Here is a 15,313-nt window from a genome sequence, read left to right as displayed (position 1 = left end):
AATTGGACAGTAAGACCTACTGTAAAGGCGGACGATTATCTGACCTTAATTCAGAGGATGCCTTTCAAAGTCAGGGTGTACGAGCTCAGGCAAACTTGACGCAGGCCCCACCCCCACCAGCAGCAGCGTGGTCTCTCGGGCATCACAGACGACGCCCCGCCGCACGCCCCGCCCCCCTCGCCCGCTCGCGCCCGTTTCCATGGCGACGCGGCACCAGGCCGGGGCAGTCGAGCCACCAAGTGGGAGTGCAGCGACCGCAGAGGCGGCGGCAGAGGCGGCGGCAGCGGCGACATGAGCGCGGGGGTGGCGGCGGCCGGGCAGCGGCCCCCCAGCTCGGGGCTCCCGGGCTCCCGGGGCACGTCGCGCCTGCGCCCGCCCGCCATCCTCCAGCCCGCGCAGCACAGCACGCAGGTTGGGCTCATCGAGGCGCAGAAGCGGGTCGTGGACCTGGAGAAGAGCCTGCAGTTCCTGCAGCAGCAGCACTCGGAGACACTGGTCAAGCTCCACGAGGAGATCGAGCACCTCAAGCGGGAGAACAAGGGTGAGTCCGGGCGCCGCGGCCGCGAGTGAGGCGTCTTCCGCGGCTGGGGCCCGAGGGAGAGGCAGACCTGCCGCTCCCGGGTGCCTCCAGTACCGAAACACTCGTGGACTCTAGAACACGAGGTTTAGAAACCCTTAAACAGGGTATAAGGAGGACACAGGGCAGCAAGCCCCACCCCGGGTCCTGCTACGTGGGTCTCGGACTCCCTGCCTCCTCCGCACCCCCGGGCCCCAAACCTGAGTCTTCGTGGACGGGGTCGACGGGGCCGCCCCACCATCTGGTGATCTGGTGGGGTGGTCTGGCTGTGTAGCGTTTCCCACAGTAAGCCGGGTCGCAGTCTCCTCTCTAGGCAAGTCGGGCCCGCCTGTTCTAAAAACTTTTATGGAAGTAAAAAGTGCGAGTGTACAGCTCAGTGATTTTCACAAACTAAACACAGATCGAGAGCCGACTTGCCATTCCCATCCAGCCCCTCCTTGGACACCTCCCCCTGCCCCCGCGTCTCCTCAGGGCAGGTCCTTCCTAACTTTGCCCCGCTGGTGGCTCCTCACCGCCATGGGCCAGGCCTGAAGCAGAACTTAAGGCCTATCACGGTGGGACACTGCTGTCCTCTCTTCTCCCTTATGCTTTAGTTGGAACTCCTCCCCCCACATTCTTAGCCCTGTCTCAGTTTCTCCCCACCTTTCTCCTGTTGCCTTTACCTGAAGTGCTATTAGATCAAGGGCTCACCATGATGTCAGGACTCCCTCCTCCTGACATAAGGAGTCTTGAGTCTCACCCCTGTCCCTCCCTGATGCCCAGGCTGGATGTGGCCAGCCCACGTTCTGGGTGTCACTTGATCATTGCTCTGACCACATTTGCTCATCCATGACTAGGGGCTCCTGGAGGACTGGGTCATCCTGACTCACTCACCTCTGTTCTTCTGGAGCTTGGGGCTCCACCTAGCAGAGGGTGCCCTATAGATGTCATGGGCAGAGGAATGGACTCCTGGCGAGGCTCTCACCCAAGGGCTCTGGCTCAGGGAACAGCTAGAGGCATTGCTGGCCCTAAGACACCCAGGGTAAAGGCTTGGCCCATGGGGCAGTGTCCTGGCTGCTAAGGTCATGTGTGAGGTCTCTCAGGGGTTCAGCGGGGAGTGCACAGGGCAAGCCAAAACCTCTTCTCCCCAAATGGCTGCAGTTTCAAAAATGACCAGTGCACATGCTTGCTTTCAGATCTCCATTACAAGCTAATAATGAATCAAAAGCCAAAGAAAGGTAAGACTGAGGCCCTTGGGTGCCTGATGGGAAATTACTTCTGTCAGGAGTAGCCCCTCCAGAGTGCTTGTGTCTACCCAGCTAGCTGCACTGGCCCATGTACTATCCCAGTGGGGAGGAATCCTGGGGGACCTGGACAGACACCACTGCCCCCCACCCCCCGCCATGGTGTGGGTGACTGTGCACCCAAGCACAGCAGGTGGGGCTCTCGGGGATCCCAAGGCCTGAAGTCTGCAGTAAGGAAGCAGGAAGAGCAGCTTGGGGTGGGGCTGCCGAGACCCCACCCCTGCCACCACCACCCCGCCCCCGGGCCCCCAGCCTTGCGGCTCTGCTGGATTCTTTTACTTGGGTTGCTGCTATGGCAGCCCCCAGCCCTGTGCCTCTGGCACAGACGGCTGTGGGCACAGTCCTTCTGGGGATCCTCCCTGCCATGTCTGCTGTGACCAAGTGTAGAGACAGAGAGACCTGCAGTCACTCGTCTAAGGCCCTTCCTCATCGTGACAGCCCCTTTCTCTTTGCCTGTCCTCCAGCCCAGCCCAGGGAGACTCAGGCTGTGTTGGGCCTGTTCCCCCCACATACCTTTGGGGCCAAGTCTGACATCAAGAGGTGGTCTGAGAGGTGTTAGCCTGGTATGCCCCAGTCTGGGGGTGTCCCGGGGCTCCCTTCCTAGGGGACATGGAATATGGGAACAGTGGTGGTGGGCCCTCCTCGAGCGGAGCAGAGCAGTTCCAGTGAGCTATCCTGGGCAAGTGGCAGGGCCTGTTAATGGTCCCAGTCCTGCAGGGTCGGGGGTCCCCAGTGGGCTATCAGAAGAGGCCATCCTCCCATTCAGGGCCTGCTTCTTCGGGCCCAAGCCCGCTGCTTTCTGGATGGCCCTTCCAGAAATCACCTTCCCCTTGGCCTTGGTTCTGCCTCACCAGAGCGGGGGGGAGGGCTCTGCACAAACACAAACACAAACACAAACACAAACACAAACACACAGGCCTGCAGGGCCAGGAGGAAGGTACGGGTGGCCTGGCCCCTCCCAACAGCGGGGCACAGAAGTGTCCGGGAAAGCTGGGACCAAGGTGGTGCTGCCACCATCTCAGACTAACCCGGTGCACTTCCCACAGGCAGCACTTCCAATTCCAGCTTTCAGTCCATCAAGTCCGTCTCAAACTCGACCTTGTCAGGTGGCATGCCAGCACCCTCTGTGAACTCAGGGTCAGGGGAGGGGCACGTGCCCCACTGGGGCCCTGGGCCCCGATGGCCAGTGTGGGGTGCTGACCAGATTGCACCTTTGCCAAGCTCTGTGGACTTAAGGGTTAAGGAGTAGCTGAAGGGAGCCAGAGAGGGTGGCCGCCAGGTGCCGTCAGCTGACACCAGCAGGAAGGAGCCGAGGCGGGGTGTGACAGGACCATGGATTGGCCAGAGGGAGACTACGAAAGCGAAAGCGGGGTTGGCTACAAAGGAAGTGAACGTCAGATCAACGTGGGGCACAAGGTCCTGTGGCAGGCACACCCTGCCTGCATACAAAGAGAGGAGCCCCTGAGCCTTCCTAAGTGGTCTTCCAAGGGCAGCCTGGCAGAAGCCCTGCTTGTCAAACACGACAAACACCTGAAAGCAGGTGGATACAGGTGGGACAGCCCTGCCTAGCGTTCTGGGCTTGTGGTGTCCTCTGCAGAGTGAGGGGAGCTAATAGCCCCTTCTCTGCACTCGGCCTCCCTGAGAGGCCAGGCATCCTCCCCGGGTGTGGCCCTTGCCCCTTCCATGCAGGGCCTAGGCAGGCCGTGGGCCTTGTCCGTGGAAAGGAAGTCTGTGCAGGCCGGGTCCCAGAACTCTCATACAGTTTCATTTTGCCCCAAATGGGGTGCTGCTTCAGAGTCAGGGAACAGCTGCGGGGCCACCCTGACCCCTGGACTTCCCCGAGGCATGGGAGACTGACCCAGTACAAGTAGGGGGAGGCCAGCTTCTACAGCAGCAGTAGTTTTAGAGCGTTCAGCAGGCACCACCCACAGACCCCCTTTTTGGGTCACCTGGCAGCCCCCACAATGGGGACTCTGTTACCATCTCTCCTTTACAAGGAGGAAACCGAGGCAGAGGGCAGGCGCTCCTTGGGCACTCACAGCCAATCCTGGAGGACGTGGGCCCTGGCTCTTGATGCCCACCCACAGTGACTGCCCTGTCTGGGTCTGATCTACAGCCAACTCTCAAGGAAAGGCCAGGCCCCGGCCCAGCTTCTCCAAGAAGCAAGACTCAAAAACTGACATTCCTCCGAAGACGGACCTGGAAGAGAAGACCCCAGCTGCTGCCCTGTTTCACAACAGCAAGCGGGACAGCGCTCCAGGGGTGCAGGGGCAGGCCAAGTAAGGGCTCACCTGTACCCTGTGGGCCCAGCGTTGCATTTCGTAGGTTCACATTCTGGAAGCAGCCAGCTGCCTTGCCCTTCCAAATGGGTCAGTCTCCAGAGTGAAAGCAGACTCACTCCAGGCAGGCCCATCTGGCGGGCAATGCCCTGTGCTGACCTGAGCCCACACGAGGGTGCCAACAGCAGCCCAGAAACTAATTTCTCACAGAAATGGAACCAAGTAACTTGGCCTTTACATTAGTTTGCTTTTCACCAAGACAACAAGCAAAAGAACAACAGTAAGTTGGGTTCCTGGGCTCACCCTGGGAAATGTGCTTGGCCTCCGCAAGGCACAGAGCCAGCAGGCCAGAGCAAGACCGGGTTGACACCTGTTTCTGGGACTTCCTGGAAAGCAGCAGTGAACCTGGACTTTGCATCCGAAGAGACCCTGTTGTCCCCTGGGTAGTTCAGCCAGCAGGACGGGGTCCTGCTTCTCTGCACGGTCCTTACTGAGAGTCCCTCTCAACCAGCCCCACGGGTGTGGGGTCAGGACTGAGGGCAGTCACACAGCTTGAACCACATCTGACCCTCAGTGCACCTTGAGGGGAGAGGAAGGGATACGCCCAGGTCACAGCTGGCACCAGAGTGGCCCCCCACCCCCGCCACCTGGCGTCTGGAGCACCCTGGTCAGCAGAAGGGAACCAGACCCCGAGGAGGCTGTGTAGACACACCCTTCTTCCCCACACCAGCCGCACACTGGTGTGGATGCCGCCCTCAAGAGAGGTGGTGGGTGGTTAGACCAATCCTGGCAGGCTAGCTCTGGGCTGCTGTTAGTGCCTGTTCCAGAGATGAAGAAGTGGAGACGTCCAGTTCAGCAGCCCCCTGGGTGGCAGGCAGCCAGCACAAGGGCAAGCAGCCCCCCGTGATGAATCTGCCCCTGCACCTGCGCAAGCCCACCACGCTTCAGCAGTGCGAAGTGGTCATCCGCCAGCTGTGGAACGCCAACCTCCTGCAGGCCCAAGAGGTGAGGCTCAGGCAGCGGGGACCCCAGTGCCTCCGCAGACCCCGCCCACTGCCCCTCTTCTCCCTGCCTTCCAGCTGCAGCGCCTCAAGGCCCTCCTGGAAGGGAACCGGAGGAGGCCCAAGGCTGCATCTGAGGAGGCCGGCCCCAGCTCTCCCAAGTGAGTGATTCGGCGTGGCCCCCACCGCATCCCGGTGAGGTCTGCTCTTTTGGGGCTCACTACCGACTCCTCTTTCACCAGGGACCAGGAGGCCCTTCACCAGGGAGCCATGCAGCTCCCCAAGGTCCCCACCAAGGGCATCCCCAAGAAATGGTGAGTCCCACCGGCAGGGGGAGGGTGGGGTGGCCTGAGCCCAGTACATAAGGGGCAGGGACAGCTCAGTGCCTTGCCTGGGGCCCTGCTGCCAGCCAAGTCTCCGCTCCTGCTCCCGGGGGCACCTGTAGTGACCTCCCTCTGCCCTACCAGCCTGATTCTGAGCCCTATGCCCGTGGCAGAGCGCCCCATCCTGCCCGCGCTGAAGCAGACCTTGAAGAGTAACTTTGCTGAGCGGCAGAAAAGGCTGCAGGTGGTGCAGCGCCGGCGGCTGCACCGCTCTGTCCTTTGAGGCGGGCGGCACGTGTCGGCGTCTGCATGCCAGGTCAGGGCCAGGCCAGTGCCCTACAGCTGGAGACGCTAACCCTCTCTAGATAGCACTTCAAAAGAATTCGAACACGTTTAGGCCGCGCGAAATTCCAGATAAGCAAAGTTCATGGCAGATAAAGTACTTGGTTGCTCTCAGAACCGAGACACTATTTTCTTGCTCAGTATTTTGCTATTCTGCATTTACACAAAAACACATTAAATAAGTATTACCCTACCTGTTGAAGACTGGAAATAAAGCTCGTTTCTCCACTTGTGAACCTCATCCCTCACCGCTCTCTGACATGGCTGCCCTGCCCTGTGCCCCCAGCTCTGCTCCCTGCGGTGGGAGGGGCCCACTGGGGCAGTCACCAGGACTTGTCCAGGGCCTGGTGGGTGCCCTGCGCCACGGGCAGGCACAGCATGCACCCTTCTTTGAGTGCAGGGGGTTTCCTGGCCCTTGGCTGGGCTGGGACTGCCTTCCAGGCACAAGGGCAAGTCCCGTCCCCCCTGCCACAGCGCCGTCCAGCCTCCACACTGACAACCCCAGCTAACGAGCCATCCTACCGAGCCTGCCTTCTGCTGTGGAGGGCCACGGCCATGGGAGAATGGTCCTCTCCAGGGCGCTGGGGCCCCACCCTGAGATTCCCACCCAAGAGCCTCACCACCCCCTTACTCACCAGAACCGAAGCTTCCTAGGTCTCATGGGTGTGGTCAGTTTAGTGTCGACCCTCCCCTGGCAGGACAGGGCTACTGGCCCCACTGGCCATTTCCTCAGTGCTGATCTCTGCCTCTTCTTTGGGCAGCAGGAGCTTTGCCAGAAACCTCGGGGTAAACCAGGATGAGGCACTGATACTGTCAAAAAAGGGTGAACTAAGGTCTGGGCATCCACGGCCGTCTCCAAGGTGAGGAATCTGGCTCAGCCCTGAAAGCATACCTCACTGGATAGTGGTCCCAGACTTGTGGGAGGGGACACAGTGACAAACTCATGACAAACACAGGAATAATAAATTTATTATAAGAACCACAGATGACACGGTAGTGCACATACAAAAGGGGAAACCTCTCATTGCCAGAGGGCTGATGCCCTGTCAGGGAGCTTTCACTCTCTGGAGCAGCTCTGATGACGCCAGGTCCTGAGGATGCTGCCCTGACCCAAGAACAGGCCCAAGTGCCCAGTGAGTGGGCACGGTGCCAGGTACAGGATCCACTCAGGTGTCCCTGCTCCCTAGGCACCCCCACAGTGCTGAGCAGACCCCCATGGCTTAAAGGGAGAATGCCATGAGGTATGAGTCCCAGGTGATGGCAGGGGATTCACAACTGCCTGCTGGCCGACTTTCCTTCTGAGACGCAGCCAGCGGCCCTTGGATCCAGGAGCTTCCCAGTGGCGTGCCCCCCACGGCAATGGTGGAAGGGTCTGAACCCAAAACTGTGACCAGAGAATTCTGTGTGTGTTTTCAGGGTTTCCTATGCTCTCCATGTTCCCCTACAGAAACAAAAAGCTTTCTGGCACACACACAAGAGGCTCTAACGAGACCTGGAGTTCTCCCCCAGGCTGCTGAGGAAGGACATGGGCCCTGGAGAAGCCAAGGGGACAGCAGCCCAAGGAGGAGCACACAGGGCTGAGGCATGTCCGACTCCCGGGGGGGAGTGGGGGTGGGGGAGTCCCAACCCCACCACGAAGCAGCCAGCTCCACAGCCACCTGCCCCAGTCACGTATAAGTATGGGAAAATGTTTGGCAGGTCCCCAAGGCAGAAGATAAAAGCAGGAAAGCTAATCTAAGCCCAGGTTCTCTAAGGGAGCCAACACCTAGAAATATCCAACGTGAGGTGCATGTCCGCTGTGGCCCCGACAAGGCTGCCGGCTATCCCCGTGGTCCCCAGTGGGTGGGTGGCTAGGCGGCGGAGAGGCAGGCCTGGTGGATGCTCTGCGCCCAGGTGTTGAGCAGGGCTGTGACCGAGTGCTTGTCCGGGAGCTGCAGCAGCCTCGAGGTCATGCACCGGTGCACTGACTGCAGGAAGGGGTTGGCGTCTGCAACAGAGCAATGGGCCATGAGTGCCGCTGTGACCTCCGCCGGGACAGCCAGCGCTGGGCCTGACCCTGGGCTGCACAAGCAACTCTTTATGAAAGGCCACCCCACAGACACAGGGCTGGCGTCTAGGGCATCGAAGCCAGTCAACATGACCAGGATGCCATCTCCCGCACACAGTGAGGTGGCCAACACGGTCCCCTCCCAGGCCCATGCGTCAGTGGAGAACTGGAATGTGAACAGGTCTGGAGCCCAGGGCTTTCTCTCAGGGACAGCCTTGGGATCCCAGCCCTATGCACCAGCTCTGCACTGCAGGGGGACTGGCCACCATCAACAGGGGTCTCTCCGGGCCTCTGGTTTGAAGCCATGTCACCCAGGTGGGTCTCCGTAAGCCCAAGCTCCTTCTGTACTCCCGTAACAGCCTTGCAGAGGCCCACAAAGGCGGTTGGACCTGCTCGCCTCTCTCTCACTATAGGTGACCGCCCTGCAGACACAGGATGGACCCCTTTCTTCCCAAGTGACTTCTGGGCAACCCACTCCTGCCCACAAAGGGGCAGCAGAGAAAGAGGAGGAGGGGCCTCAGCTGCGGGGCACAGAGCAAATCTCGGTTGCCCTGAGCTGATGCCCCCTACCAGGGTCCCTAGACGGCAGCCGTGAGGCCTCCCCAAGGCTGTCCTCTTGGCTCACCGTACTGCCACTGCCTGTCAATCCACAGTGGGCTCTGGGCGGGGTAGTCGGCAGGCACACTGAGCTCCAGCGGCGGCACGCTCGGGAGATCCTTGTCATCTGCAACACATGTGTCTATGCCTGTGACCTGGCCCAGGCTGCCCTGCCTCATAGCCCTGCTCTAAACAGGGCTCTTCATATCCCAAAAGGTTCTGGTGAGGCTTGCTGCAGTCTGGAGGTCACTCTGATTCCCACTTCCACATCTCCCTAAGGCCTCAGGCAAGCACAGCCATATCTGGTTGGGAGGGAGGGGCTTCCCCGGCAGGCCGGTGAGAGGTAAGAGTCTGTGGGCTCAGGGCTCTGCCCTCAGAGCACCTCCTGGGCCAGGTATGTGTGAGGATCCAGGAGGACACAGGGATGGTGGGCTTCAGGGTGTGGTGTGAGCATGCCTGTTTGTGGGAGGCCAAGTGCCTGTCCACATGGATCATGCGGGCCTGTGCTGGGCCTGCTCCAGGGCCTTGGGCTGTAGTTCGGGACTCACTCTCCCATAGCACCAGCCCCGCCCTCCCCTGTACGCACCCAACTTGCATATCAGGTGGACGGTGCCGTTGTTACTGCAGTGAGATGGGTCCAAGTTCACCAAGAACTTAGGGTCTAATCTGGCCACCTCCCCCTGGAGCACGTTAGGAATGCTCTGCCGTTCATCGTCTTCAAACCTACGCTTCCGAGTGCATACCACCGGGGCCCTGGAAGAGACCACCATGGTCACCACACCACACTAGGCTGTGGCCCGTGGCCCACGGCCCGCCACCCACTGCGAGGCTGAACCCTGGACTGTACGTACGTAATGGGTGGGCCGTGGATGGCCGTCATGGCTGGCACGAATGTACGGTACAGGGAATGGTTGAAGACAGGTGAGCGGATATTGGCCAGGACGGCATCCAGGAGTGGCTGGCACAGGTACTGCTGCTTGGTTGGCGGCACCGGGGGTGGTGGGGGCGTGGGCTGTGACAGGATGGGGAGTGGGGACGTTAGCAGCCCACTCTTGGGGAGGCTTTCCAGACCCTGAAGTCCTTATCCTTCACAGCCAGACTGCTGTGGCTTCCCCACAACCTCTGCCCCCTGGAGACAAATACGGCTGATCCTGGATACATTCTCCTGCCTTCTGCAGCCTTGACCTTCCCCAGAGTTCCCTTCCCCCAGGGCTTGGACTGGGGCTGGGCAGGGCTGGGTGGAGGCCTGATGGTGGAGATGGGCATACAAGAAAGCCCATGCACCTGGGGGCTGCAGAAAGCACCCCAGGACCACAGCCACAGGGTGACTTCTCCCATGTTCCCACATATACTCTCCTTCCGCACAGCAGACCTGACCTGGCAAAAGACTCCTGGGCAAGGTCCCCAGGCTGAGCAGCATGGCCCCTCTGCCCACTCCTGACTGTGAAGGCTTCTCTCAGCTTGTGGTTCTGAATTCTCCCCACAGATGCCTGTGGCCCTTTGGACACCACCAGGCCATGGTGCCCCACTCACCACTGCCATGTCATTCTTGAGCTTCTCCAGGGCAATCTCACACTTCTGGAGTGTTTTCAGGGGGCACCTATGGGGAGAGGGGATGTGACTGATTCTGGGTGCTCAAGGATGAGGTGTCAGCGGCTCTTGAGCACTCATCCCAACCGCTCCCTGCCTAGCTTGTCCTGGTGTGCATGGAACCAGCCTTGGCCACCAGAATCCTCCACAGGAGCCCCAGTCATTGAACTATTCCTAGACCCAGAGTATAAGGCAAGATAGTCCCACGTCCAGGAGCTGTCCGGTCCTGCTCATCAGAAGAGGGCATAAAGGTGATGGGTCAGGGGGAGAGACAGAGGCCAGGTCCCTGCCCCAGGCCCTAGAGTCCCAAAGAGGGATCGAGCCTAGAGGCCTGAGTGCTGCCCAGCTCCAATACATCTAGTTCTGCAGTTTCTAGCATTTTGCACAGTAAATAGAACAGAGAAGATCTTCTAGAAGGGAGCATAGCCAAACTGATGCAGAAATAGGGACAGAACCCAAAGGCCAGTCCATGTGCACAGTTCTGCAGAGCTGGCCCGTCTCTGGCGTTCAGAGCAGCACAGCTGGCAGGTAGGGGCAGGGCACGTGTGCCATGTTGTGAACCAGGGCTCCAATGCCTTACAAGTGCTTCTCAAGGCGATGTCTTGTTTCATTTTCACAGCCAACCCGGGTGAGCCATAGTCACTCCTTTTGCAACGGAGTAAATGAGATGCAGTCATTTGCCCAACGCCACTGGGAAGTCAGGGGCAGGGCAGGGGCTGGATACTGGCACAGGCAAGGGGCCAAGGGCTTGGAGTCACCTGTGGAGGCCCGAGGCCCCTTCTTTAAACTCCGTCTCACCACCAAATGCCCGTCCAAGGCTGGGCTAACCAAGCTGCCAGACATGGGCACACCACTGTCCTACCCCCAGGACCAGGGGCAAAACTCACCGCTTAGAGGGATCTGTCAGAATGTCCAGAAGGCTCTTCATCTTACTCAGATCCTTTTTTCTGTCTGGGACAGAGAGGGGCTACTAAGACACGTGCCAGGGGTACTTGCATCCCACCCGCCCCCTCCACTGCACTCCTGCCCTGGCCCAGCCGCACCTTCATTTTTATCGATCTTGTTGATCATACGGCGTAGGGGCTCGATGTACTTGGAGAGCTGCTTCAGCTTGTCCAGGTACTGCTGCTCCTCAGCCTGGCTGGAGCCAGCTGGGCTCATGACCGAGCTGGGATTCACTGCAGAACACAATGTGGTGAATGCGGCTTCAGCCCACAAGCCCGGGCTCTCTGCAAACCCTCAAGGTGGGGGATCTAGGGCTCACCCACCCCATTACAAGCTGAGGCCTCCAGAGGGTAAGGGGGTGAATCTCAGCACCTCAACCCACAGGGCTGTGTATGGGTTACATGATGGGCTCTGGTCCCTGGATCACACACCCACCCCAGGCCTGACTTACCAGGGGTGTTTAAAGGTCCCGGGGAGGGAACACTGAAGTTCTGCGGGGTGCGTGCCGTCACTGGACTCTGGGAGGGCTGCGGTGAGGGGCTGGGCAGGAAGCTACTGGGGGAAGGGGCAGGGCCGGAGCTGCAGCAAAGCAAAAGCAGATGCATCTGTGAGCTGGGGCACGAGGTGGGGCCCGCCCTGGGAGCCAGGCAGGGAGGGCCACCCCGGCCAGGCCTACCTGACGTTGGAGTTGGGCTGCGAGCTGGGCTGGCCAGGCTGCGGGGACGGCTGGGGGGGAGGGGGCATCGACTGCGGGGTCTGCACCTGCTGGCCCGGCGATGGTGAGGACAGCATGGTGAGGCTGTTCTGGCTGACCTGGAAGTGGAGGGGTGGAGGGGGCTCAGCCTGCTCTTGCCTGCCACACACTCTCACTCCTGCTGCACCCTTGCTCCCTCCCCCCACCCCAGGCCCACAGATTCCATCTGCACAAACAAGCCCCCTCTCCCTCTCAGCTTCACCCGCACACCTTCCTTCAGATGCCCTACCCTGTGAATACAAACATAGGTACAGCTCCCCACCCCAAGGATGGACACAAGTCCATGATCACTGAAGTGCTGGCCGAAAGGCCATGCTGGGTAGCCTTTGCTCCTTGGCAGGGAGACCATAAAGTCTACAGGCTTCTAAGCTGGGACAGGACATTCCTATGTCTCTACCTCACAGGTGTGGGAGCCAGAGAAGCTTATGGCCTTGGATGGTGCTGCCTGGCCTCCCCAGCCTGTGATTCTCTCATCTGTGTGCCTGTGAGGAATGTGCTCTGTGACAAATGGGACTGTCTTCCTACATGCTTCCATGAACCCCCTCAGCCATCAGGCCACAGTGGGAGGCTGTGTCTCAGGTTTAATGGGAGCAAAGTGGCCCCTGTGTCAGCCCTTGCCAGCACAGGTGGCCTGAGGATCCTCGGTCTGACGTTTGAGTGAGTCCCACAGAGAGCTGCCTCGCCCAGGACCAATCCAAAGGCCCTGCCAGTTTCAGAGCTTCCAAGGATTGGAGGTGGTGGCTTCTTCCACACCCTAGTCAAGCCCCTGAGCATCCCTTCAGAGCCTGCTTCCTGTAGCCCAGCCCACAACCCCCAACCCTAACTCTTGGACCATCCAGTTCTGCAGATGAAATCTGGCACTTCTCCCAGGGCACTCCAGACACTGGTGACATCTGGGGCCACAGCTCCACGCCTCCCTCCCACACACTCCTCTGCCACAGTGCTAGGGGGACTGGATGGGGATCACTCTGGGGGTTGCTAGTCTCTTGGTCCTTGAATCAGGGAATAAGAAAAAGCATTTAGAAGAACCCAGATCCCACCAGGAAGACAGGATGCCCGCCCTCCTTGCCTGCCCATTCTCCTGGCTGGGCAAGGGGCCCTGACCTTTCTTCCAGTATACCAGACAAAGCTCCTAGAGTCAAACATCGTTCTCCTCCCACAGGGCGTATAGGCCAGAGAAGCTACATGGGACGCTGGCATGGTAGGGGACCCGGAAGCTACATTATCACACTTCTAACGCAGCTGGGTCAGAGCGGCACCAAACCCAAGCCACTGGCCCACCAGCACATCTGCAAACAGAATGAGCTGTCCCACCACTTGTGACTAGGCCCCAGGCCTGGGAGCAGAGGGACAGGAACACACAAGCTCAGGCCTCCAGCTGCTGGGCCCAGTTGCTCTGCCAAGTGAAGCAAAATGGTCCCAGGTGATTCACACTGATGTCAGCAACATCAGAAACAGGGCCTAGGGCAGCTTAGTGTGCTGAGCTGAACCAAATGCAGCAGATTTCTCCTAGGCAGGACTCGCCTTCACAGTGCTGGGATACATTGAATCCCATGGCAAGCAGCATGGCCCCTGCCCAGCGGTGGAAAACAGGCTCTAGAATCCACTCGGGTGCCAACAAACTCCCAGGACTAGGAAGGTGAACAGGCCATTTTGGAAGAGCCCAGGTAGAGAAATGGATGGTGCCAAGAGGAAGAAGGCCCTGGGCCTGGCCTGCTAGGTATGGGAACTCTCCTTGTAGTGGTTTCTTGCAAAGCCCCTGCTGTCACCTCCTCTTTTCCTCATCTGGACCTACTGCCACACACTGCCCTGCACTCCCTGAAACTGCCTCTTGCCATATGCCCTCTTCCAGCCTGTAGCTCAAACTCCCCTGGCCTCTCCTGCCCCCACCTGCCCCAGGGAGGAGCCTTAGCCTTAGCTTCTGCTCCAGCACATGTCCCTTCTAGAAGGTATATGGCTCTTGTCTTTAGTCTAAAGCTGGTGCTTCTCTGAAGGGAAATGAGGCATCTGCAGGGTGTCACGGCTGGCGCAAAACCACCGCAACGAGAAGGCCACTGCCTAGTTCACTTCCCACCTAAATGTATGAAACTATATTTAAAAAAATTTTTTTTAATGTTTACTTATTTTTGAGAGAAAGAGAGAGAGACAGAGCATGAGCAGGGAAGGGGCAGAGAGAGAGGGAGCCACAGAATCCTTAGCAGGCTCCAGGCTCTGAGCTGTCAGCACAGAGCTGGAGACGGGGCTCAAACCCATGAGATGTGAGATCATGACCTGAGCTGAAGTAGGACGCCCAACCGACTGAGCCACCCAGATGCCCCTGAAACTGTATTTTAAAAGGCACCTGGGCAGCTCAGTCAGTTAAATGTCTGACTTTGGCTCAGGTCATGATCTCATGGTTCGTGAGGTTGAGCCCTTCAATGGTGTCTCTGCCTTTTCAGATCCTCTCTCCCTCTCTCTCTGCCCCTCCCCTGCTTGTGCTCATGCTCGCTCTTGCTCTCTCTCAAAAATAAATAAAACATTAAAAGAAAAATAGGGATGCCTGGGTAGCTCAGTCAGTTAAGCATCTGATTTGGCTCAGGACATGATCCAATGGTTTGTGGGTTTGAGCCCCACATTAGGCTCTATGCTGACATCTCAGAGCTTAGAGCGTGCTTCAGATTCTGTCTCTCTCTCTCTCTCTCTCTCTCTCTCTCTCTGCCCCTCCCCTGCTTGTGTTCTTTTTCTCAAAAATAAATAAACATTGCTGCAGCAACTTCTTACTCAACACGTCTCCGGAGGCGAGGGAAACAAAAGCAAAAATGAACCATTGGGACCTCATCAAAATAAAAAGTTTCTGCACAGCAAATGAAACAATCAGCAAAACTAAAAGGCAACTGACAGAATGGGAGAAGATATTTGCAAATGACATATCATTTAAAGGGTTAGTATCCAAAATCTATAAAGAACTTATCAAACTCAACACCCAAAAAACAAATAATCCAGTGAAGAAATGGGCAAAAGACATGAATAGACACTTCTCCAAAGAAGACATTCAGATGGCCAACCGACACATGAAAAAATGCTCCACATCACTCATCATCAGGGAAATACAAATCAAAACCACAACGAGACACCACCTCACACCTGTCAGAATGGCTAATATTAACAACGCAGGCAACAACAGATGTTGGTGAGGATGCAGAGAAAGAGGGTCTCTTTTTGTTTACAGCAGCACTATCAACAATAGCCAAAGTATGGAAAGAGCCCAAATGTCCATCAATGGATGAATGGATAAAGATGTGGGGTGTGTGTGTGTATGTGTGTGTGTGTGTGTGTGTACACACACACACACACACACACACACACACGCACACAATGGAGTATTACCCGGCAATCAAAAAGAATGAAATCTTGCCATTTGCAACTACGTGGATGGAACTAGAGGGTATTATGCTAAGCGAAATTAGAGAAAGACAAATATCATATAACTTCACTCATAGAGGACTTTAAGATACAAAACAGATGAACTTAAGGGAAGGGAAGCAAAAATAATATAACAACAGGGAGGGGGACAAATTTAAGAGACTCTTAAATGT

General features: G+C 57.9%; 2 protein-coding genes across 2 annotated transcripts; one reads left to right on the top strand and one right to left on the bottom strand.

The window, feature by feature from the left end:
- Positions 1-209: 209 nt before the first annotated feature.
- Positions 210-6,041, top strand: LOC125917438 (coiled-coil domain-containing protein 74B-like). Its single transcript, XM_049623638.1, has 7 exons — positions 210-541; positions 1,753-1,794; positions 3,977-4,139; positions 4,967-5,144; positions 5,219-5,301; positions 5,383-5,454; positions 5,608-6,041. Exons 1-7 carry the CDS (start codon positions 292-294, stop codon positions 5,744-5,746), a joined length of 927 nt encoding a protein of 308 aa, XP_049479595.1. The 5' UTR covers positions 210-291; the 3' UTR covers positions 5,747-6,041.
- A 715-nt stretch (positions 6,042-6,756) lies between these two features.
- Positions 6,757-12,025, bottom strand: LOC125917439 (mediator of RNA polymerase II transcription subunit 15-like; the record flags this gene model as incomplete). The annotated part of the gene is made up of 9 exons (XM_049623639.1): positions 6,757-7,792; positions 8,478-8,576; positions 9,036-9,202; positions 9,301-9,461; positions 9,983-10,049; positions 10,927-10,990; positions 11,083-11,217; positions 11,436-11,563; positions 11,661-12,025. Coding segments are annotated over 9 exons (1,323 nt in total), but the record flags the coding sequence as incomplete, so codon positions are not given.
- Between the last annotated feature and the right edge of the window lie 3,288 nt (positions 12,026-15,313).

This window comes from Panthera uncia, unplaced genomic scaffold (genome assembly GCF_023721935.1).
Source record: "Panthera uncia isolate 11264 unplaced genomic scaffold, Puncia_PCG_1.0 HiC_scaffold_1850, whole genome shotgun sequence".
NCBI lineage: Eukaryota > Metazoa > Chordata > Mammalia > Carnivora > Felidae > Panthera > Panthera uncia.
The sequence above is the reverse complement of the archived record's forward strand: the minus strand, read 5'-3'. Positions and strand labels throughout refer to the sequence as shown.